Raw genomic sequence first — 24,954 nt, 5'->3', positions numbered from 1 at the left:
AAAATATAAATGTTCTTTCCCCTTCCTTCAACCTGGTTCAGTGACAAGTCGGTAGGTAAACTCAGAGTAAGTGGTAAACATTCTAATAGAAGAGTTCGATGGCTTAATTCTCCTAACAAAATAATGCGATAGCGTTTTATTAGGAGATGTAGCCTACCGCTTACTCTGAGTTAATTTACCCAGGTTTGTCACTAAACCACGAGTATTCCATGTGGCCTGTGTAGCCTTGCAGGCAAGCAATTCAATTGGTCCAGCCGCTACTGATGGAGTTCACGTGATTGTGTTGTTACGCCAGGCTCGAGATGTTATCCAAGTTCGACTGGCTATATGTGCTGTGTCAGACAAAAGCGTAATGTACACCCTATACGTGCTAGTGCGTGTACAAATTTAGCCCTTAGTCACTGTAGGCGCCAGTGACAACATTGCAAGTGCTCTGGTGTAAACTGTTAATTTGTGTGAACAAGCACGCTATTACAAACTGGATGTAGGCTATAGCTTGAATAAGAACAGTCAAACACTACCGACGTGGAGAGAAGGGCAAGGACGCCCCTATTGAGCTGGTGAGCTTTCCTCGTTATTCTGCGATCTTGATTTAAACAATAACAATTACGTTTAGTGGTATTGTGCATTCGCGCAAAGTTGCATGTTGTCTGCTTGCTTACCGAACACTCGGGTTGTGCTGCCGTCCCTTTACATAGTTGTTTCCTTTATTTAACCTGCCGCGCCTGCGCATATGAGCAAGTAAGGTTCTTCACAGTTTTTTTTTTGTGCTTTGTTTTTCTATATTTATACATGCTGTCTTACCATGTCTACTGTGGTGCTGGGATGTTCTTAATTGTTGGAACATGATGTCCCGATGAAAAGTAACATGCTATGCCAAAACTCACCACGTGTCCTCCCACCTGACTCTTATTTAGTTGTGACAGCGCCACAGGAATTCACCCGTTATTGTCATGATAAGAGTGGGTTTATGATCGTATTTATCCTCACCTAAAACTCACAAATCACCATAATGCAACTCTTTATAACAATAATGTAATTATAATAATAATGTAATTAATGTTTCTACAATGTAAGGTCTTGTTTTGTTGCCAGGTTGTTGAGTCCTGAGCTTGTGGTAGCCTATTTGCCATCATGTTTCGTGCCACCACTGCATCCCTGTGTGCCTATTGCCATCGGCTACGCCTCCTGCCCACCCCCGGTGCCTACCCCAACAGCACACTTATCCCCAACAGCACACCTGCTATCACCAATCTGACAGAGAACCAGCACACCGTCGAGTCTCTCTACGACCTGTCAGTGGACATCCGCAAGGTGCGCAAGTTCAAGGGCTGGGTTCTGTTCGAGAGCCCCACCTACGTGCGCGAGACGGCCAGCCTGCTGCGCGACATGGGCGCCGACACGGCCTGCGTCGCCCGCGTGCTGGAGACCCACCCGGAGGCCATCCTGTGCCAGCCAGCGGACGTCGTCGCCCAGCGGGACCTGTGGGCGTCGGTGTGCCCCAACCAGCGGGAGCTGGTGGGCATCATCGAGAAGTTCCCGGCCTCCTTCTTCTCAGTGACGCACTACGCTAACCAGCGCGCCAACATCCGCTACCTGCAGAGCCTGCGCCTCAGCAAGCGCATCATCGGCAAGCTCATCGCCAGCGCGCCGCAGACCTTCAGCCGGCCCGTGGAGCGCAATCAAGAGGTTTCAGTGTTTTTTATTTTATTTATATTTTAGTGTTATATTAGGAGTGTTCAGAATCTGTCATACACATATTTCAATTTTTCAGTGAGGTTTCAGCTTTCAGTTTGTTTATTTGATGAAGAGGGACTGTGTACATTGATAAACATTAAAATGTAAATGCACCCAATTGTAGCCAAAAGGCTGGTTTCCATTGGCAGTCCCCCTGCCAGAGTGAAAAGGGCTAAACAACTTAAAAAAGGCATTAACATATATATATCAAACATAACATTTACAAAATAAAATAAAATAAAATCCCAATATATAAGTTCTAGGCAAGGCAAGGCAATTTTATTTTATTTATATAGCGCATTTCATGCACATGTGCAACTCAATGTGCTTTACATCATCAACAATAGCTGGAAAGACAATAAAGAATTAAAATGATAAAAATTAAGAGTAAAATGAAACATGTTAAAAGAAGATGATAAACATAAAAATATAAGATAAGAAAGTTCTACTGCTTACCAACTGATGTTTAAGGTCATCCACACGCTGCTTACACATGTATACACATTTACACTGATGGCACACTGCACATCAGGAGCAATTAGGGGTTCAGTGTCTTGCTCAAGGACGCTTCGACAGGGAATCGAACTAGCAACCTTCACGCTGCGTGAGACCTAACCTCTATAACACTATAACAATAAAACATATAACATGAAACGTTAACATACAACAATTTAAAGAACAACATATAGCTCTGTAACACTATAACACTATAACAATAAAACATATTACATATAACATTAACAATGTTAATGTTTAAGGTCATCCACACGCTGCGCAAGACCTACCAAGCAATTAGGGGGTTCAGTGTCTTGCCCAGGGACGCTTCGACAGGGAATCGAACTAGCAACCTTCTGATTACGACTTCTCTACCTCTTGTACCACAGGTCATCCACACGCTGCGAGAGACGTACCTGGACCTGGGCGGGGACGAGGGCAACCTGCGCGTGTGGCTCCAGAAGCTGCTCAGCCAGAACCCCTTCATCATGCTGCGCCCCGCCGACGCCTGGCGCGACAGCCTGGGCTTCCTGTACGACCGCGGCTTCACCACGGAGCAGGTAAGGAGAGGAGGAGAGAGAGGAGAGAGAGGGAGAGAGAAGAAGAGAGGTGGAGAAGAGGAGAGGAGGGAGAAGAGGGGAGGAGGAGAGGCAGAGGAAAAGAGAGAGGCAGAGGAAAAGAGAGAGGGAGAGGAAAAGAGAGAGGGAGAGAGACGCCTGGCGTGACAGCCTGGGCTTCCTGTACGACCGCGGCTTCACCACAGAGCAGGTCATTAGCATTAGCAGGTGTCGGGGGAATATACGTATTTCTGCTGGAATACGTATTGAAACCGGACGTCGTCACTTTACTACGTTCTCTGGTTGGTTAAACCTTGTTATCTGACCTGAACAGAAAATTACCAGGACCTTTGTTTTATTTTTGAGGAACCATGTCGATTGCCTGACGTTTAATGTTGTGTCACGTTGTTACAGTTAAAGTTCAATATTAATAGCGATTGAATTACTCTAGTGACAGTGTTATTCCTAGCGGTAAATAAACGTTAATACCTTGAATTTAGGCATTAGGGTAAATTAGGCAATTAGGTAATAAGGTAATGTCCTGTCTTATCTGTTGTGCCTGTGCACTTTATATGTTTCACCGTAGGAGAGTGGGGAAACGTTCTTTCGATTACTTTGTATGTCTTGACATTTGAAGTAATTGACAATGAAGCTCCTTTGACTTTGACTCTGAGCAGCTGCTGCATCTGGTGTCCAGCCTGCGTGCCTGCATCTCGGAGCTGGACCCCGCGGCCATGCAGCAGGCCATGGACTACCTACAGGGGGCACTGGAGAGCACCAACGACGAGCTGCGGGACATCCTGCTGCGCTGCCCCGCGCTGCTCTACTACTCCGTGCCCGTGCTGGCCGGGCGCTTCAGCGCGCTCCTGGACGCGGGCCTGTCGACGGAGCAGGTGCGCGAGACGCCCAACGTGCTGGAGCTCACCACGCAGATCGTGATGTATCGCATCGGCAAGCTGGCGTCGTACGGCTACGACGTGCGCTTCGGGAGCCTGAACGTCATCGTCGGGACGAAGAAGGACTTTGAGGCGAGCCACGGCCGGCTGAAGCTACGCACAGAGAGGCCCCTCTTCAACCCAGTGGCCCCGCTCAAGTCTTCTGAGGAGTGATGGGGACTCTGTGAGTCACACTGCTGTGAGGATCGCCTCACTTCTCTTTCCATGATAAACTGTGGGGTTAATCCAGGATGATGAGACCAGACTGGAGATATAAATGACCTGACACAAGAGTTTATCATTATTACAACAGTAAAACCTTGTTCAGATCACTACTGTTAACCTGACAATGTTGATTAAGTTTATTAAGGTAAAGGTACAGTATTAAGCAAATGCTTTTATCGACTAACAAAATATCAACAGTTGGACTGTTAAGGGTTTCATTTGTGGCATCGTACTGTGAAATGTAAGTTGGGTAAGAGGGTAATATAATGTTGCGTGGTAGTAACTTAATTAACAAGTGTTAAAGGCACCCAGTGCAACTTTATGTAAACATTCAATGAAAAATAAACATTCAATTTCTAGTCTTTTTTACACGTAGTAAGTTTCAATAACTCCATACCATTACATATCGACATTCAAGGAGCAAAGATGACACGTCGTTGTGTGGTGAGAACTGATAGAAAATCGTAAACAACAACAATCGCCGGTGGGGAGAAGCCATTTTTCCATTGACTGGAAGCCTGCTTTATTTATTGTAGGTTACAAAAAATAAAGAAAATGGCGGCGATTGTTGTTGTTATCGATTTTCTATCAGTTCTCGCCACACAACGACGTCTCATCTTTGCTGCTTGAATGTCGGTATGTAATGGTATGGAGTTATTGAAACTTACTACGTGTAAAAAAGACTAGAAATTGAATGTTTATTTTTAAGCCTCGAAAGTTGCACTGGGTGCCTTTAAGTTAATTATGACATGGATCTTATATTAGTTAAGATCAGCAGAAGCATCAAAATACCACCCACCCTCATACATTGGGGGAAATTAGTATTTGAACCCCTGCTGATTTCGCAAGTTTGCAAGCTTGCAAAGAAATGTGTGATCTATAATTGTAATGGTAGGTCTATTTTAACACTGAGAGACAGAATATCAACAGAAACATCCAGAAAACTGCATTTTATAACTGTTATGAATTGATTCGCATTTGTTGTGGCAAATAAGTATTTATACTATCAAATGCCGCAACAAATGCAAATCAATTCATAACTGTTATAAAATGCAGTTTTCTGGATGTTTTTGTTGATATGCTGTTTCACACTGTTAAAAACAGACCTACCATTACAATTATAGATCACGCATTTCTTTGCAAGGGGCCAAACTTGCGAAATCGGCAGGGGGTCAAATACTTATTTTCCGCACTGTATATGCAGTAACAAAGTTGTAGGAATTCTTGAAGTTTGAGTATTTAGTCTGGAAGGCTGGGGTCCTTCAGACTGCTGAGTGGTTGAGTGTTTGTGCTCTACCCAAATGGACCCCACACTGGAGCAGTTTTCAGTAGTGGGGCAGTTTTCAGTAAACACTGACGTGGAAAAAGAGCTGTGAAATAAATACGAATAAATCTGAATTGTTTGTTTATTTATTTGTGTCAGCCTGTTTAATAAATAAGGGGTTGGAATATGTTGGTTGTCAGTTGTAAATGTAGTATTCACCAATGCAGATTCTTTTCCACTATTCACACTCAATATACATTCAAATGCCCTGGGTTCTAGCATGTGACATTTTTCTGGGTTTGATATGTAGTTTTTCTAGAGTACTAGTATGGTTGCACTCAGCCCAAGAAAATTGGGCAAACTCTTGGTTTGTCTGGCCACACACACACACACACACACACACACACACACACAAACAGATAACTGAATGTCCTCTGGCCTAATCAGTATCATGTTCCTTTTTAACTTTCCCACCAAGGTTACAGTGGACCCATGCAGTCACTGCAATTATTGGGAGGCAAAGAACCACTCTTCCTTGACTTTAGTGTAATGCAACACACAACACTTGAACACTGATTAAGTCCAATTTGATCAGCCCAGTATGGCCTCATTTGCACACAAAAAGATTTGTTTCCGTCTCATACTGATCATCCTGACAGAACTACCAAATAACTGTGTTTTCACTAGGCCAGTGTTCCAGTGTTTGGACCCACTTGCAATTTTTCATTCAAGCCATCATACTGTCCACTCATTGCCTTCATACACTCCAGGCCATCATGCTGTCTACTCCAAGTAAGGGATAATGTATAGAACGCAGGTCATTGTCGGGAAAATAAGCCCCGACAGGGCGAACAGCACCACGACGCGAAGCGTAACTGAGGATTAACACTAACACTGTTGTGCTCTCCAATTCTTTATCTTACACCAGATGTTGAATATGATCTGTGGTTATCTAACAACCCTGGCTAATCATACTTAACTGGGGGCAGTGTATAGAATACCCACTTCAGTCTTGTTCGCGTCGGGGTGCTGTTCGCCCTGTCGGGGCTTATTTTCCCGACAATGACCTGCGTTCTATACATTATCCCTTACATCCACTCCAGGCTAATAATATCCTGTTATAAAACAGCTACCACCCACCCTGAGCTTAAGGAGTAGTAAACAAGACTGAAGTGGATATTCTATGCACTGCCCAGTTCAGTATGATTAGCCAGGGTTGTTAGATAACCATAGATATTATTCAACATCTTGTGTAAGATTAAGAAAGTGCCCGTCACTGGGGAGTGCCCCTTCACAACGGAGTGAGAAGTGTTAAGGGATTTAAATCTTTACCTGCGAAATGGGACACCACTGGATCACTCATATCCTTAGTTATTCATGGCTGCCTTTGACAATGTTTTAAAGAAAATGTTTTTTTTTTTTTTTTTTTTTAAACCTTTAAGATGTACTGGCTTTGTGCAACGAACATAGCCAACCAATACATTAAGAGATAGACTTTGAAATAAGCATTATCATCAAAAGGTTAATACAGTGGCATTGGCCTTAGTATTTGCTTGGTTTGAACACCCATTTTCATTTATTATTAATAATAATAATAATAATAATAATAATAATAATGTAATAATAAAACTACTGCAATGATTAACATTTATCATTTTATTTATTAAACAAGAACAATATAAGGGCAGAATGAACACCACAAAGTGATGTGTTACACTGAAATAGTACAACACAGATAATCACAGGAGGTGAGAGGATAACCAGAACATTCTGAGGTGAGCTGCTGCAGAATAACCACAGAAAGTGAAGAAGGAAATGTTTGGAAATGGAGACAAAAAGACACCAAAAAAAGGGGGGGGGGGGGGGGGGGGGAGGAAACACGTGAGTGAAATGTGTCATTGGGTTGAACAGTTAGAAAAAGTGCCAGCGTGACCCAGGCCATTGGTGACCTTCTGTGGTGGGGTGTTCTTTATTTTACTTTGCATAAAGAGCAAATAGTAAAGTCAATTTCACAATGATTCTTTATATCAAAAATATATCAATGGGTCTATGACGACACGAAAGAAGAGAGAGAGAGAGAGAACACATACAATATCAAATATGTACAGGTTGTATGCGAGTTGAACTCATCAAATCCTTATATCTTATATACATAAAGGTCCTCAGCCCAAGCCGTCTGAGTGCTCAGGTGTACTCTTCAGGTGTACAGTGTCTGGAGGGGCCACATGGCAGTGAAGTCTTTTTAGCTGCAGGGTTGAGAAAATGCTTCCACCAGTTTGGGTATAGTCCTGGTAATTATATTACAGTTCTAGACTTTTGGATGTGGATGTGCTTAGAGCAAAAACAAATAAACAAACAAACAAACATGAGCTTGGTCGAATCAGTGTTGTTGTTGTTGTTGTTGTTGCTCTTATCTTCTTCCTTCCTGTGTACAGTCATGTAACAAGTCGAGAAGGTGACGACAGCTTTTTCAGTCTCCGGGTTTTCCTGTCATGAATTATAATACGGTTTTGGTTGCGTGTTCGTTTTTTTATTTGAGTGTGTCTGTTGCGGTCTTGACACCATCCCAATTCCTGAAGAAACAAAACACACAAGCAAAAGGACAATTAAAATGGTGGCAAAAATGCAATTCTTCCTACAAACTGTTGTGGTGACTCATGATCCAGCCGGCCCGATTAAAAGTGTGGCGCAACCACATTCGGGCTTGATGCCCATGGAGGACACAGGTTCGATTCCGGCCTGATGTCATTTCTCCTGTCCACTCCCCACCTTTTCTCACTCTTCACTTCAACTATCGATTAAAGGCCAAAAAGTGCAAAACTAAATCTTAAAAAAAAGAAAAAAAAAGTGTGGTGCTCACCTGATTAAGTGATGCTTTGGCGCTGCACCTTCGAGCCGGTGATGGGAGAGCAGTCCTCGCTGTGGCGCTTCCCAGGGGTAAGGACACTGGCTGTGTGGAGCCCTCGGCCTGAGGAAGTGAAGGAAGCGGGAAAGAGAGAGATGTCAACATCGGGCGACAGTGGTACAGGAGGTAGAGAAGTTGTTTATTAATCATAAGGTTGCTAGTTCGATTCCCTGTCGTCCTTGGGCACTGAACCCCTAATTGCTCCTGATGTGCAGTGTATATGTAAAATATGTGTATACATTGTAAGGCGCTTTGGATAAAAGCATCTGCTAAATGACTTAATGTAAATGTCAACAGAGGATGGAAACACCTTCAGAAACGTTTGCACTTCTGCCCTGCATTTTGTGCTACCTTCCACTTACTTTTTTATATAAACTCTTTCATATATATATCTGTATGCATATATACTGTGTTCTTTCTGTAGTACTTATGTTATGTGTAATACTTAGTGTGTTTCTATGTTTTATGTTACGAGTAGTACTTATTGTGTGTGTATGTTTTTATGTTTACTGTATGCACCCATACAGCACAGCACATTTCAGGTAGGCGTATACCTCCTTGACATACATCTGATACTGATTCTGACCAGAGACAGATGGATGACGCCATGCTAAACCCAACAACAGCAGGCTCTTTCCCAGATAAGACTAACACGTGTGCGCCATAATCTACATAATAGCAGTAAAAATGCTTCACTGACACTGTGCAAGTACAACATTATGACATATCATTCAGTTTCGTTTAGGTTCCAGAACCGTTATCACAGATGGATAGATACAATGTTTAGATATAAACTACATCATGTGTTTTTGGTATGTAACTAATACTGGTCACGACTGGATCCTTGTGGCATATGGTGGTGAGACGCATACCTTGATGTGCTGAGAGACCTGCTAGCAGCTGGGCATCTTGCCTGTAACACACCATACTGCTGCCATTGCCCATGTTACCTGCAAGAACACACACAGAACCACAGATTACAATCTCACACCGGCTTGACATATCAAGCAAACATAACTTGCACTTCTACTACTACTACTACTACTAACTTGCACTTCTACTACTACTAACTTGCCCTTCTACTACTACTAACTTGCACTTCTACTAGTACTTAACTCGCACTTACAGTAGTTAGATTCCTGCACTTTTTCTATTTCTTATGTAAAATATTGTTATACCTTAGTATTTATTGTTAAGTCTCTATTGCTCGTAGCTTGATTGTTCTCTCCCTTGTACAGTACGAGTCAAAAGTTTGGACACACACACAAAAAAGGTTTATTTACCATGTATAAAATAATAAAAGTAAAGAAAATACTTCTCAAAAAATTAGAAGGTGTGTCCAAACTTTTGACTGGTACTGTATGTGGCTTTGGATAAAAGCGTCTGCTAAATAACTAAATGTAAATATCAGAGAGGCTTCATTGTGATCATGTTTAAGTAGCTGCGCCTCACCTGGTCGCTGAGTGTTGGCAGTTTTGGGGTCCGCCTGTGGGTATGACTGCGCCCCACTGTGCGCCCCACTGTGCCACTCTCCTTGGGACGCCATGGGCATCTGGAACCCTGCAACCGACACCAGAAATGTCACTTTGACTGGCAACCTTGAAAACCTTACTGCCATTACAACTACAACCAGATCAAATGTTTTAAGTTTCTTTAGATGTGGAGTATTGTGTTACGTACATCACACACACAAAATCATAATGGTGGAACTGGTCAAGCCTTCTGTCAGTAGATTCAATCAATCACTCAATCAATCAATAAATCACTGCTTCGGGTTAGTGTAACTTCACTTCACTGTGTGTGTTCACTGAGTGCTGTGTGTGCCACTACGGGTAAAATGCAAAGATGGAATTCAGAGTGTGTGTGTGTGTTTACACCACCTCTGCCATAGAGTCACCTTCACCTTCACCTTCACAATAAAGTCCTGACGTACCTGATGAGGTGGCAGCGCCCGTTTCCTGTTGGTTCTCTGCACTGGAGAATCCCAACATGCCGCTGGAGGCCTCTCCGTTACCATTGGCGTTGGATGGCACCGTGGCCAGCAGACCTACACATCAAAGATCACAAAGAAAAGTCAGGACTATGCCTATAACTTTACCCAGCCTACAGAGAGTGACTTATAAATACACAATTACAATAACAATGAAACAAATTCAATAATAATACAAATTAATAAATACATTTAAAAAATAAATAAATCACAGGCGTACAATGATTTGATTAAATGAAAATAAATTCCATCACAACAACTTCATATCTTTTGCCCCAAAGAAGTTTAAGAAGAAAAATAAAACAAGAGTCACACGACATGTGCTTAGATTCTCTAAGCAGCAGTTAAATATATTCTGTTGGACTGACTTATAAATAAAATAATAACAATGAAAAAATAAATAATAATACAAATAAATACATTTAAAAACAGGCATACAATGATTTGATTAAATGAAAATAAATTCCATCCTAGCAACTTCATATCCCCCCCCCCCCAAGAAACAAGAGAGTCACAAGACATGTGCTTAGATTCTATAAACAGCAGTTAAATATAATATATTACATAGAATCTGAGCCCATGTCATGTGACTGTGACATTGTTTTTTTTCTACATTTTTTTTTGGAATATTATTCTGTTGGACTGACCCAGGCCTCTGTAGCAGGAGAGCTGCTGGTAGATCTGCTTCATGCGCTCGATGTTGAGGCGGCTGGCCTCGGCGTGGTTCACCATGGGCTTGGGGTAGTGGACCCCGATGATGCACTTGGCTGCCTTCTGCACACTCTCCGGGGCGTTCCAGGGGTCGTAGATGTACTTGGCTGGGAAGCCCCTCAGGATGGGCAGATAGCGCCTGGGAAACACAAGAGGGTCACGGGAGAGGTTAGAACAGGACTGACCAATGAGTGGGAGAGGTTAGAACAGGACTGACCAATGAGTGGGAGAGGTTAGAACAGGACTGACCAATGAGTGGGAGAGGTAAGAACAGGACTGACCAATGAGTGGGAGAGGTAAGAACAGGACTGACCAATGAGTGGGAGAGGTAAGAACAGGACTGACCAATGAGTGGGAGAGGTTAGAACAGGACTGACCAATGAGTGGGAGAGGTTAGAACAGGACTGACCAATGAGTGGGAGAGGTAAGAACAGGACTGACCAATGAGTGGGAGAGGTAAGAACAGGACTGACCAATGAGTGGGAGAGGTAAGAACAAGACTGATATGTCTATGTGTATAAACAATTGCCCAACTATCGATAAGGTCCAACAGTGAAAGGATGAAAAAAAATAATGAATAATGATACAAAAATATATAATAATAATAAGTAGCAGGGTCCCCCAATTGAGGGGGGGGTGGTGGTGGGATTAAAAAAAAAAACTGACCAATGAGAGGGAGACTGGCGACACCCCATACATTAACAGTCAAATTCAGCATTGCGAAACGCTACTGACTTGAGTAATTAATGAGAGGTTAAAGCGTCTGTTCTACATCTGATTATTTGTATTCAAACTGCTAGCCCCTTGCTCAGTATCCCAGCCCGTCTCAATTACTGTTTGTGGGAAAGAAGGTGGGGGGGGGGGGGGGGGGGGGGGCTGCTTCATGTAAACATTGGTTAAAAGTCACTATTTGCCAAAGGCCGAGGTTAATATGCTTCTAGATATGGTAAACAAACACAAAGATGAACAAACAAACAAACAACCAGCGGCGAGTACCCCATTGAAAAAAAGCTGTTCTCAACCAATCACACTGTACACAGGACATTTACATTTAGTCATTTAGCAGACGCTTTTGTCCAAAGCGACGTACGAGGGAGAGAACAGTCAAGTTACGAGCATTAAAACCCTGGTGTAACAATACGTACTACTTTACATAGGAATAAAAATAAAAATAGAAAAGAAAAGAAAAGAAGTGCAGGAATGTAACCGCTGTAAGTGCAGGTTAAGCTCTAGTCGAAGTGCCAGGAGCAGCAGACCCACCTGATGAAGTCTCCGTTGGGGTCGGTGCGGCGGCCGAAGCCCACGGGGCAGTAGCAGTGGAAGAACTGCTGGAAGAAGGAGCTGCAGGAGAGCCACATCCAGCTGCCAGCGTTCACACTCCAGTCAGCGTCCAGCAGCAGCTCCTCAAACACCTGCCAATCACACACGTTGCCACGGAAACCAGTTATGTTTCTGTTGTGTACACAATCTTTACAGAAGGCATCAACGTACTGTTTACAAATATCTTTAGTTTGATACAAAAACATCATGTCATACATATATCATTCCCTTGGAACCTTTCTTCAGCTCCTGTTGTTTTTAAATGTGCTATATAACTGACTTGGCCCCGACTTGATAACATGGAACCATGTTCTGTGCGTTCATATGTTCAATCAATTAATAAAAGATTAATAAAATGCTAATATCATAATTAATAAAAAATGTGCGCATCCTCATTCCTCTTCAAAATAGTCATCCAATCATCCATTTTTAACCCAAAGCCCTTTTCCACACACGTCATTCTCTTTCTTCCAGGTGCCCCCCCCAAAACATACCTTCATGCCCTCCTCCCAGCTGATCCACAGGTCTCCTCTGGTGAGGAAGCAGGCCACGGCGTGCCTGGCCAGGTGGTGGATCCAGCCCTCCTGCCGCAGCTGGGTCATGATGGCGTCGAGCCAGGGGAAGCCCGTCCGGCCCTCGGCCCACTTGGCCAGCGCCTCGGCGTTGCGATCCCAGGGGATCTGCACGCAAATGGGGTTGCCCTCCATCTTGTCGAAGCGCGGGTTGTTGGTGGCCGTCGTGTAGAAGAACTCGCGCCACAGGAGCTGGCCGTAGAGCGACAGTGGGGGGGAGCTGTTCTTCTTCACCTGCAGGGTTTTAGTCATTTAGCAGACGCTTTTATCCAAAGCGACTTACAAGGATGTATACACATTTACATTTACACTGGTGGCACACTGCACATCAGGAGCAATCAGGGGTTCAGTGTCTTGCCCAGGGAATCACAGGGTATCGAAACTAGCAACCTTGTGATTACTAAACGACTTCTCTACCTCCTGTACCACTGTCGCCCCAGGAAGTGTGACTATCTCCCTGAGATCAATCCTGAGCCCATCCATTACGTCATCCAGACTCGACCAGCGTCATTCAACCATCATGTATGGAAGTCCTTTTTTTTTTTTTTTCTTCTTTGGCAGAGATTTGTTTTTAAAGGTAGTAGACAGATATCTTTGTGAGGTTTTTGGGGAGATAGGTATCTGTTTTCATCCATTACGTGGATCCATTACTTCCATCTGTTATTTCCACTCATGGTGTTTTTAGGGGGTCTATTATGGAGCTTACTCTATCCCATTATTGTTAAGGACACCATGTTTTTTTGTCCCACGTATGACCAGAAAGCACTAGGGTCTTGATGAACATGTTGAGATGACACAGTGACAATCCACTCTCAGGGTGTGAGGGGGAAATGTGATCGAAGAGTATCCTAGTGATGCACATAGTCGTCTTAAGTTACGTAAGCAAATGGGCTGCTTTACAACCACACCCTAGCTGTGCAACAGCTGACGTAAATGTAGCATTCTCAACACAGACTGGAAGACAACTAAAAGGCCATTACATGAATACAACACTTGGCCAGCTTCATTTGACCCATCATGTAGGGAAGTTCTGGGGTGGGGGGTTTGTTTGGCGGATATTTGTTTTTAAAAGGTACTAAACAGAGGATTTTATGAGTTTTTTTGGGGAGATGTGTATCTGTTATCTGTGAAGACTCACCTTCCGGAACAGGTCAGTGAGTTTGAAGTAGAACAGGCGGCAGGAGAGGCAGCCGAAGCGCAGGTACGGGCTGAGGCCTGTGGGACTAGCCAGCAGGGAGTTAGCATTCATCCGGGGCCGCTCAAAGTTAGCCACCCACGCCTGTGGACAAGAACACAAGTCAACGACTGCTGACCCAAACGCATAACAAGGCAATAAATACGTGCACAAGAGTGTCACTATGTGGGTAAGTGTGTACAAGTGTGTGTGTGCTGAAGGTGTGTGTCCCATACCTTTCTCTCCAAATGTCTCTCCAGACGAGTGAGAGCTTCCGTCTCGCCTCCGGGCCACACGGCTGAGGGGAGACCCTCTGTGTCAAAGCCTGGAGGACACAAACACAAGGAACAGGGTCAAAACTGGCGATCAAAAATGATACGTTTTCACACTTGGATCAGACAAGGGGAAATACTAGACGACTACATGAAAAATTACCTCTCCAGAAAATAGAAGCAGCTAAAACAAAAAATAGTATGAGGAAGGAGGTAAAGCAAGAGAGTAAGAGATTGAGAGAGAGAGGGGGGGTTTGGCTCCAGCTAACACTGCTCAGCCTTTCCGCATTGATGGCCGTACTGGTAATCATGGCCTGTACATTTTTACAGGTAAAATGTTCTTTCCTGTAAAACCACAGTGGATAGCCTTCTGCCAGCTTCCTGGTATACTAAGCCAGAGGACTGGAACTGTTTGCTGTAGATTTCCTGGTTGCTATTACAGAGGATCTCTCTTTCATGCCATATTTGTACAGGACAGGGGAAAAAAAAAAGGAGGAAAGGGGAAAGCAAGAGGGAGAGACAAAAAGGCGATGCCTACCCAGCTCCTCCAGAGAGGGAACCCCAAACTTGTCGTCGTGGTCGTCTGAAATGGGCGTGGTGCAGGCCCCCATGACGTCAGCAGTGATGACCTCCGCCGGCATCTCCACGGGCTCCATGCGGCTGATCAGAGTCTGGAAGCGTTTGTAGGTCAGCGGGGACTGGCCGCCATTGAGCTCTATGATCCTGAGGGAGGGGTGGTGAGAGATGATGAGGGTGAGGAGAGAAGAGAAGAGAAGAGAAGAGAAGAGAAGAGAAGAGAAGAGAAGAGAGAAGAGAAGAGAAGAGAAGAGAAGAGAAGAGAAGAGAAGAGAAGAGAAGAGAAGAGAAGAGAAGAGAGGAGAGGAGAGGAGAGGAGAGGAGAGGAGAGGAAAGAAGAGGAAAGAAGAGGAGAGGAGAGGAGAGGAGAGGAGAGAAGAGAAGAGAAGAGAAGAGAGGAGAGGAGAGGAGAGGAGAGGAGAGGAGAGGAGAGGAGAGGAAAGAAGAGGAAAGAAGAGGAGAGGAGAGGAGAGAAAAGAAGAGGTGAGACAGAGGGAGAAGAATGGAGGAAAAAAAGAGAGGGACAATGAGCGATTGAAAACATACTGTATAGAACAGAGGTAGGTATACAGAAAATCACGGGAAAAAAAACTGAAAACTCAAATCATGAATGAAGCTCAAGCACTAAGTGCGTGACTCGTAATAAGCTCTGGCTCAAGGGCGACTTACTTGTCCAGGTCGTAGAGCGTGTGGGATATTCTCACGGTCACCTCCACACTGGCCTCACTGGCCAGCTTCTTGATGGCCGCATCGCGCTCCTTCCCGAACGGCTCCGAGTCGTACTCGTAGGAGAGGCGAGAGATGTTCCACTCCTGGAGACGACAGGTGTGTGAGTGACACACACACACACAGATAAGACCTTCCATTTAATTTGGTGATTCAATCTATGGAGGATCTGACAATCAATATAAAATTAGGGGTGTTCAGTTCAATATAGACTAGGGGGTTCAGGCTCTGGGCTCTGTAAAGCGCCTAGAGGCAATTGTATTGTTATGGCGCTATATAAATAAAATTGAATTGAATTGAAGAATTCAAATTTAGACATGAGGTTCATATCTCTGCCCCCAGTACCTTGAAGAGCCTGGGGAAGACATCTGTGTGTGTGTGTGTGTGTGTGTGTGTGTGTGTACCTTGAAGAGCCTGGGGAAGACAAATGTGGGCCTGTGTGTGTGTGTGTGTGTGTGTACCTTGAAGAGCCTGGGGAAGACATCTGTGGGTTGACCTCGGATGACAAACAACCGAGAGTTGAGTTTGCGAAGGCTGGCGTCCAAGTCCTCAAGACACTGAAGCAAGAACCTGTGGAACAGAGAACACATTTACATTTAGTCATTTAGCAGACGCTTTTGTCCAAAGCGACGTAAAGGGAGAGAACAGTCAAGCTAGGAGCAATAAAACCTGGTGTAACAATGAATACAGCTTTTTCTTCAAGAAATAGAAAACACCACAGGTGAACCTTTCTGTAGGACAGCATTCTTTTACTAACCACAGCCATTGATTTCATAGCCAAGATGACTTTGATCTGCTTGAGAACAAGTACGATTCCACGGTTCAGTAAAACAAACTAAAATCATGATCGCTGCAAGGAATAGCCTAAATAAAAGTCACTGACTCCACTCGTTAAATACCATCTTTACTCAGCTCACAAAACAGAAGGCATCATTACAAATCAAATTAAACACATGGCTAAGTTAATCACAGCCTTAAGATACAACACAGGGGGCTGACAGTTACAGATCTTATGGTCACAAAGTTTGAGTAAAGGTCAATCCCTAATAAGTAGCAGTAAGCCACAGTATGGCCACTCAAATTTGATTGAATGATTACAGTTCTACAGCTCACAGGTGGCTCACAGGGGTCTACTACAAGGACAAGGCCTCAGTACGTACAGAGAGGACACCAACAGAACAAGAGGGCCCCAGAATGAAAGACAAAAAGAATGACGACCCCAGAATGAAAGACAAATGTAAGCGTCTCGGATCACACTATGAGGATAAAAAGAAACACATGAATCGACACAAGTCATGAATCTCATAATTTATGGTCATTATTCATTTATTTATGGTCATTATTCATTATTCATTATTCTTTTATGGTTAAGCCCAACTGTTTTTTCCTGCTGCGTCACAGCATAGATTAGTGGGAGTTAGGAACAAAATGTTCCCGAAGACAAGCACAGGCAGGGAAAGACAAGTGAAAGTATCAGACGAGCACCAGGTGGCAGTAGGGCGCAGAGTTAGACATTGCAGTGCCGACTGAGAACCTTCAGAGTGAAGTGGGGATGGTTGCATAAGACAGACTCAACAGCAGGGCTCCCATAAACAAACAAATAAACAAACCAGATAAAACCATGTCTTCACCTGTACTGAATGTGCAGGGATATTATTATTCCCAAAAGCTTGAACTGTGACATTAAAGCAGGACAAGTTTGCAGCTGTATTTATGGTAACAACTCAGCCAAAAACCACAGCAGTCCCGCCAAAACCAGCCGGTCTGTTTGTTCAGTGGTCTGCCATGCATTAACGACGTCATTAAAAAAAACGCACTGGTCATGAGTGAAGAGGACAGAGCCCCTGATGTGACGAGGGTGTGAGCAGGAAACCCACTTCCCGACTTGGCTCGTGCCCAAGACTCTTACGTAACCACCCCTCCTCCCCCTGCCCCCTTCATCTCTCTCTCTCCTCCGCCATGCCTTCTGCCGGTAGCCTGGGCAGTCGTCTGCGCTGTGCTGGGTGGGAAACTCCTCGAGGCCTAGTTAGTGTGTTGGCAAGCTTGCTATCAGTGTCAACTGGGCTGTTGGTGGTGTTTGCACGGTTTTTGCATACCTTTCAGGTAGTTATCTTGCTATTTTGGGAACATAACTCCTTATTGCTGCTTTAAACTCATCATCGACCCTGTGGTAGGGTTATATACTACTATACAGCATACAGCCTAGCCTATGCATTCCACAGTGCACTCATTAACAGAAAGGCCAATACCAGCAGATAGACAACTCGGCTGAGGGTCAGTTTGCCAAAGCACAAATGACCTTGGCTTTGCTGTTGGGGTTCATAAAGGAAGAAACGGATTGATACCGGGGGGGTCAACCATATTTCAAACCAATTAAGCCTCATGAATACAGCTACCTCTGTATGTACAAAGTGGAACAAGGGTAGCATCTCTGTTTGAAAATATTGCTAGTGAAATCTGCATGCTCGCCCAAAGCTCTCTTCTCAGATATTGCCCCCCAGCTGCCAAACAGACAACTGGGTTCATAAATGGAGAAACGGATTGATAAGTTAATGCTAATCAACAGTAGATTGAGTTGGTTTTCGAATGCTTGCTAGCCTAGCGCTGACTGAACAAGAGTGGCATTTCATGGGCAATTTGAGTCATGATGAGGCTAGCTTGGTGGCTCATTCCTTGATGGAAGAATTTAGCTTTCAGTGAAAAACTTGCATTGTTATGAGAACAGACAAGCTAGCAGATACACAAATAATCTTCAGACAAACCCAACCCACCGCAGGAGCCTATGGCTCTAATACATAATACCAGATGGAAGACGCCAGTTATTTTAAACAGGCATTCAGGGTCCCGAACAGCAAGTCTGGTCACCCAGTGAACAGTGTGACTGTCCTTTTTAGGAGTGTGTTTCATTAACCAACCAGACAGTTAGAACTGACGCATTCTCCAGAGGACTATGAATGAAGTGCTTGAATAAAAGCGAAGTGCCATCTAAGGCAGCTTGGGACTTGAGATATAATTCACGTGTCCATCTCTATACACCAAAGGTGCTTGACAAAAGGAGTGGGAGGCACATCCCGCTGTCACATTGTGGACCACCGTGAACACTGTAAGTGTTGTGCATATGCGGCGTGATGACTCATGCAGGTCACACAGAAAAAAAAGTCTGAGTGCATCCTAGAGAGGCTTTTAAGGTGGCCAATTTAGCCCCACATGGATGACTAGCGTCAACAACAGAATTCAATTCTACGAGAGGCAGGGTGCCAGGCTGTCAGGTACGGTATGAGATGGCTTTAAGGGGCAATCATTCCGCCCCCTCACTGTTCCTACGCCTTCACGCCCCCGCACAATCAGACCTAGACTGATGTCACACTGACCCTGTCACAACAAGCCCCGATTGGAGGAATATTTTCCATCTCAGCCAGGAGTCAACCTCTCACGTGGAAGAGCCTTGGGCAAATTCACACTTAACGGACTAAATGCCTAAAGCCACGACGCTGACGGATGTCACACTGACCCTAGTCACAACAAGGCCCTTGATTGTAAGAACATTGTCCATCTCAGCCAGCAGTCAACGTCTCACATGGAGGAGCCTGGTTAAAATTCAAGGGACGTAAAAGCTTAATGAGCTTAATGACATGCCACTGGCCTAATATCAGAAACAAGGGATGTGGTTGAATCAGCCATATTTCAAACCAATTAAGCCTCATGAATACAGCTACCTCTGTATGTACAAAGTGGAACAATGGTAGCATCTAATATCAGAAACAAGGGATTTGTCCAACTGGAGCAACAGTCGAAACAGAAAACCATGTGACGCTGCTCATATGACGCATCCAGGGTGTTTGGACCAAAATGGAGATCGGCTGTAGCCATCTGTCTGAGGAAATCACTTCACTGGCTCCCTGTACAACAAAGAATTGAGTTGAAAATACTCCTTCTTGTCTATAAATCACTAAATGGGCTTGCCCCACCCTATATTTCCGATTTTATTTCTTTTTATGATCCATCACGTTGCCTTAGGTCCTCCAATAAATGTCTTCTCACGACCCCAAGAATAAACACCAATGCTGCACACGGTGCCTTTAGTTACTGTGCTCCAACTCTGGAATAGCCTACCTCTGGAGTTAACGTCATCGCACTCAGTGCTCTCTTTTTGTTATTGATTTTATTTCATGTATACATATATATATATTTATTTTGCTAAGTGTTTTGATATAACATATGAAATGTGCTATATGAATAATCTTGAAATTGACATACTGCAACTCCCTGGCCAACCCCTCTGATAGCACAGCAGGCTAGTGGAGTTAGATGGGGGCTGACATGTAGATATCTCTCTGAGCCACTAACACATCTTACAGCCACTCTGTATATTAAAACAGGTATGATGCTGTATCCCCATATCCTCTGTAATGTGAGTGGATAAGCACTGTTTGTTATTATTAAAACATTTGGTCACAATGACCCGTACTTTTTTCTTTGCTAGAATTACCATTCATATTCAACAGCAGGCTCTGTACTTTATTCTTTGCTAGAATTACCATTCATATTCAACAGCAAGCTCTGAACCCCAGGCAACTGGCCGATGACCAGAACATCACCCACACCAGAATACAAATAACATCCTCTGACTAACACACATGCGCAATATGCTCTCACTTTGTCAATACATGCAGGGGGGGGGGGTTCAACCATATTTCAAACCAATTAAGCCTCATGAATACAGCTACCTCTGTATGTACATAGTGGAACAAGGGTAGCATCTCTGTATGAAAATATTGCTAGTGAAATCTGCATGCTCGCCCAAAGCTCTCTTCTCTGTTATTGTTGCATATCGTCATGGTTACCGCTTCCATCACACAGACGCACATCCCTCATCTGCACTGACTCCCAGCTAGTCTGGACAGTAAAGGGAAAACATCTCGGGGAGGGGGGGTAATTACCATCAATTATCATCTTCTCTATGGAAACTGTCCACCACCCCCCCCCCCCCCCCCCCCCCCCCCCTTTCCCCACACACACACAGCTGCCAAACAGACAACAGTGACCTCACTTCCTGGAGCAGGACAGAGAGGTAGACAGAAAATGTATAACCAATTCCAGATCTCGGTCTGGTAACAGGATCGACAAGAACCTGTTATCAAGGCCCCCTGGTGGGAGGCTCAACTGAAATACCTGGCACCAGTGAGTACGAGATGTCCCCCTGTCCATGAAACTGCACGTAGGCAAGAGGTATGTAGGTCACTGCATGTTTTGTTTGTTCCGGAAAACATACCTTATCTGCAAAATGTGTGCAAGTTTGGTTTTTGTGACGTAGCAGAGTTGTTCACCAGCCCCACGTCTGCACTGTTTGATTGACTGCAGTCACAGCCTCTGGATGGCCGCCGAGATTACTCTCTTCTTAGCCACTGGATGGAAGCCAGGCTTTTAGAAAAGCTTGTCTGTGTTTCATTTGTATGAGCCAGCTTGCTGCCTTTGACATAGTGCTGTCAAATACAGTACAAAACTATGCCGCCATTGCATAAGCGTGCAAGTGCAAGGCTGGTAAAATAATGCATGTGTCCGAGCACCATTGCGCCTCTACTACCAAGTTCAGTCATGAACCTGCCAATAAAAGGGGTAAGCAGGGTCATCATGGAGTAAGATGCCAGTGAAGACGTTGGGGTGTTGGGGGGTGCGTGTGCCTCCACCCCTTTCGTGACACACTGACCTATTTGTGATCAATTAGTTACATCACCCCTTTGTCGGATGAGGACAAGCATAGATCCGGGCACACAGAGCCTGGCACACAGAACCTGGCACACAGAACCGGGCACACAGAGAATCTTCGTTATGACTAATGAGGCGGGGGACGTGTGGTAACTGTCATCACTGAGATCTGTTTGCTCTAAACACTGCTAATGTGGGGGAAGCTACTCCCACACACACACAGGCTCTTTGGCACACTTCTGATAGTAAAGTAAACGTTCTTTGATTTTCCAAACCATTTACTTCACAACGTACAACATGTCCTAGAATGCCCCTTTGGCCATTATGTTCTGTGTAGGACACTTATTAAGGGCAGGGTTCTCATCTTAGGCATGTGCGTGAAACATGCCACCGAGTGGAGGATTACCAGCTCATGTTAATCGTTTCAACTCGTACATGGAGGACAGAAGGGTGATGCTATTCCTCCAATTTACATCAGTCCATCTCTCTCTCTCTCTCTCTCTCTCTCTCCCTGTCTCTCTGTCTCTCTGTCTCTCTGTCTCTCTGTCTCTCTGTCTCTCTCTCTCAGCTTGTGTGGGATCCATAGGGAGCAGGCCAGATGGGTGGGGGAGCACAGCCATGCATATCGGGGAGGTTAGAGTGATGTGACCTCCACATTACATGGGGTGAGACACACACACACACACATCACATGACCTCAGGTGAGAGACATACACACGTCGTTCGTGGAGCCAAATGATGCGTTTACTCGTCAAAACATCAACAATCAGTTTTTTTCCTTCTCCTTTCTGTTCCTTTGACAGTTTAATAGGCAGCCTGTGTTTCGCAAGAAACTGATAATGTATCCGTTCCATATATTGTTGAAAGCAGAGGACTTATGATCTGTGTAGTAGGAAGCAGCAGATATGACAATCAAACACAATCACAGAAGTCTTCCTTACTGCTTTGAGTTAGTTTTGGCCTTCAGCAAATGAAGGTATCCATGGTAACAGAACAATAGGAATATCTTTCCGATGAGTCCTTGAGGCCATTTAGATAGAAAGGATAAAGTAATATTCCCTCTAGTCACGCACACTCAATATTTTAACCGACCCACTCTTTTGATCTAGCTAGCCATTCACTGGCAGAATATCGAGGGGATAATAGGCAATACTCTTGCCTGTGCTAGTTAACGCTCCGGAATATCCCCAAACACTGTCAATATTGCTTAATGGCACATTGCCTCATTGTCTGAGGCCTTACTATAAGCTCTCAAATCATTACTTAAGTTGCATTACTAACCTCTTCACTACGTAACAATATATTGTCATTTTCGACAAATGAACCCTAATCCTAGATATAAGAAAAAAACATTTCACATTCGGTTTCACCAACAGTCAACAGTTTCCAGGCAACCAGGGGAGGTGTGACACCTTAAAAAACAGATCAGAATCCAAGAGAATCTTATCACACTAACAATAAACAACACATTTTACAGCTTGAGTGTGTGAGCAACTCTTTATCTTGCACTTTGCCACATGCTCAGAGATTAAGTCCAGTACAAAAGATGTCTAGCATTTCTCTACAGGGCCCGGTGGTGACACCTTGTATGACCTATGCTAGGTACTTGCTGCGGCTTTGAACTGGCTGTCACTGTGACATTCGCAATACTCCAAAATCGGACATATTTGCATGCTTTTTCAAGCAGCTGTCTTCAGGAATACTGTACATGAGTCATTTGGGATGAGGTGCACACAACATTGAAGTAAGATCCACCCACTTAGAGGTTGGTCTCCACTGATCCAATCTTTTTTCCAGCTACGTGTTCCATTTCGTGTGCTCCTTTTCCCCCGTCTTAGTTTTGCCTCCTAGCTGAATTCCATGAAACAACATGCCTTTATAATCGACCAACACTGTTTACCAACATCCGCCTTTCTTAAAAATGATAAGGAAATAGATGTGGGATAAGACGTAACGTCTCACTTTCATTTGTGCAACTATCAATGCTAAATAAAAAATGTCTGATTAATTAACAGACTAAATATATTTAGGATGGTAACGAAATACAAAGCAGCGAGATTTATGGTCAACAGTCTGCACCTTGCACATTATATTAAGAGCCTGCCTTGACACTTGTGAAATGGAACATTATAGCAGTTTGACGATTCTAAAAAGCATTTCATGAATAATACAGTAATCACAATAGCAATTAACGACAGCTGAAAATATAACAAGGGACAAGACAAAGTCAAACCAAACCCATATGACCTATGTACATACCTCCACCTGCTGATTCCAACGTTGGATGATCCCGCAAACCACGGATCGAGGATGTACACACAGCGGACTGAGTCTGCTCCCTGAATAGATTCCCTGAGCGAAGGATTGTCGTGGAGCCGCAAGCCCTTCCTGAACCAATGGATCGTATTTACGACCATTACTCCTCTGGACCAGTCCCTTAGGATGTAATGCTTTAAATGTCTCCGTCGACTTCAAATTACTCTCTGACGCGGCTAAGACCCACTGCTAAATGGCAATTCCGGTACTGATGGAAGGCTTTTGTCAAACTAACTAACCAACTTGATAAGACTTACTATATAATTCGTTGTAAATATTCTTTGTGAATTAACCTTGCTCCAATAAAACGTTTTCCATTATGCCAAAGAATCTTGACAATGACCGAAATTGAACCATTTGGCCAAGAGTAAGCTACACGCACTATTTAGGCGATAATATGACAGGCTTTAGGACCGCGCTTAATACTTAGTCTGCCCTTCCCTGTTGTATAACTTGTTTTTTTCTGAATGGAAAGAATAGACTATCAGAAACCTTAAGTTTCCAATAATTAATACAACAGATCACAAAATTGAGAACTTGTTTTACTGCCCCAAAGTTGTATCACTTCACGGGACCAAAATATTAAATGTCAACTCGCAAACACCACCGTAGCCTACAAAACCGTGCAAACCTCGGTGATTAGGTTATGTAAATATTAACCTATGCTAGAACACGTCTATATACGAGCCTTTTACGTTTTGAATTGATTAAAAAATACCACTTGCGTCAAGTGTATCCACTCTAAAACACTCAAGTTGAAACGATAGATCCAAACTTTCTGTAAAATCCCATCGAAAATCTGTCAGATCAACAGCACTCCCGCATACAAGCAGCCATACAATTCTGTTGCGATCTCTGGCACTTTAGCTCCGCCCATGCTCATACGCATTTCCAATACTCTATATGGATTGGTTGAATGCTCCACATACGTAGTTTGCCCATGGTCACGTTCCTCTAGTGTGGTATCTGAACTGTCGTATATAGTTTATGGTAAGGTTCTACAAAGTTGCTACGTGTCAGATGTTCACCCTGAAGTGCTGTTTTGTTATAGTTAAATGTTCGAACACTCTAAAAACCCCAAGGGCCATACAAAAATAAATAAAAATAACAACAGTTACTCGGTCACTTCCCTCTCTTGATTTTCATTGGTCGATTGAAAAGGTCCCGGATCAGCACATGAATCGGGGTATGGAAACACCGTTTGTCCGCATGTGCAATGAAGCCTGACTTCATGGTCATGGCGCATTTTGGCGAGCTTCCTGTCAAGCGCTATTGGGGTCACTGTAGCAAGACTGTAAGGAATTTGAGGAAACAGCACTTACATCGTATTATTGTTTGATAAAAAATAGCCCTGAAACTGACTACGGTGGCCCTGAGAGCCATTTTGGCAAGTTCCGGTTTGTTATGAAAAAGGTAACAAAGGTAGATTAAAAAAAAAACTATGACAGCATCATAATCCTAACCCGGAATTCG

The 24,954-nt window shown here is 43.9% G+C and overlaps 2 protein-coding genes across 3 annotated transcripts; one reads left to right on the top strand and one right to left on the bottom strand.

The window, feature by feature from the left end:
* Positions 1–335: 335 nt before the first annotated feature.
* On the top strand, positions 336–4,381 carry LOC308374876 (transcription termination factor 2, mitochondrial-like). The gene is made up of 4 exons (XM_080850837.1): positions 336–560; positions 1,096–1,689; positions 2,622–2,792; positions 3,467–4,381. The coding sequence occupies exons 2-4, from the start codon at positions 1,135–1,137 to the stop codon at positions 3,896–3,898; spliced, it is 1,158 nt and encodes a 385-aa protein (XP_080706963.1). The 5' UTR covers positions 336–560; positions 1,096–1,134; the 3' UTR covers positions 3,899–4,381.
* A 2,520-nt stretch (positions 4,382–6,901) lies between these two features.
* Positions 6,902–24,272, bottom strand: cry1a (cryptochrome circadian regulator 1a). Of its 2 annotated transcripts, XM_080851837.1 has the most exons (14): positions 23,425–24,272; positions 15,921–16,029; positions 15,403–15,545; positions 14,696–14,880; positions 14,122–14,210; positions 13,850–13,990; positions 12,634–12,945; positions 12,080–12,231; positions 10,756–10,958; positions 10,052–10,165; positions 9,571–9,678; positions 8,991–9,068; positions 8,074–8,181; positions 6,902–7,786 (listed from the first exon to the last, which is right to left on the bottom strand). In XM_080851837.1, the coding sequence occupies exons 1-13, from the start codon at positions 23,580–23,582 to the stop codon at positions 8,078–8,080; spliced, it is 1,896 nt and encodes a 631-aa protein (XP_080707963.1). In that variant the 5' UTR covers positions 23,583–24,272; the 3' UTR covers positions 6,902–7,786; positions 8,074–8,077. The 2 variants fall into 2 exon arrangements, with proteins under 2 accessions (XP_080707963.1, XP_080707964.1); XM_080851838.1 differs by lacking the exons at positions 15,921–16,029; positions 23,425–24,272 and adding an exon at positions 15,805–15,821.
* Positions 24,273–24,954: the final 682 nt, after the last annotated feature.

Source organism: Sprattus sprattus, assembly GCF_963457725.1.
Source record: "Sprattus sprattus genome assembly, chromosome: 14".
Lineage (NCBI taxonomy): Eukaryota > Metazoa > Chordata > Actinopteri > Clupeiformes > Clupeidae > Sprattus > Sprattus sprattus.
This window is presented reverse-complemented; position numbering and strand designations above follow the sequence as displayed.

Bases quoted from the DNA above. Each gene is read 5' to 3' on its own strand.
- LOC308374876 (XM_080850837.1), top strand. From the start codon at position 1,135: ATGTTTCGTGCCACCACTGCATCCCTGTGTGCCTATTGCCATCGGCTA. The intron at 1,690-2,621 runs GTTTCAGTGTTT...CTTGTACCACAG, and splicing joins CCGTGGAGCGCAATCAAGAG to GTCATCCACACGCTGCGAGA. The intron at 2,793-3,466 runs GTAAGGAGAGGA...GACTCTGAGCAG, and splicing joins GCGGCTTCACCACGGAGCAG to CTGCTGCATCTGGTGTCCAG.
- cry1a (XM_080851837.1), bottom strand. From the start codon at position 23,582: ATGGTCGTAAATACGATCCATTGGTTCAGGAAGGGCTTGCGGCTCCAC. The intron at 13,991-14,121 runs GTATGGGACACA...TCTTGTCCACAG, and splicing joins AGAGACATTTGGAGAGAAAG to GCGTGGGTGGCTAACTTTGA. The intron at 9,069-9,570 runs GTGAGGCGCAGC...GTGTTCTTGCAG, and splicing joins TGCCAACACTCAGCGACCAG to GTAACATGGGCAATGGCAGC.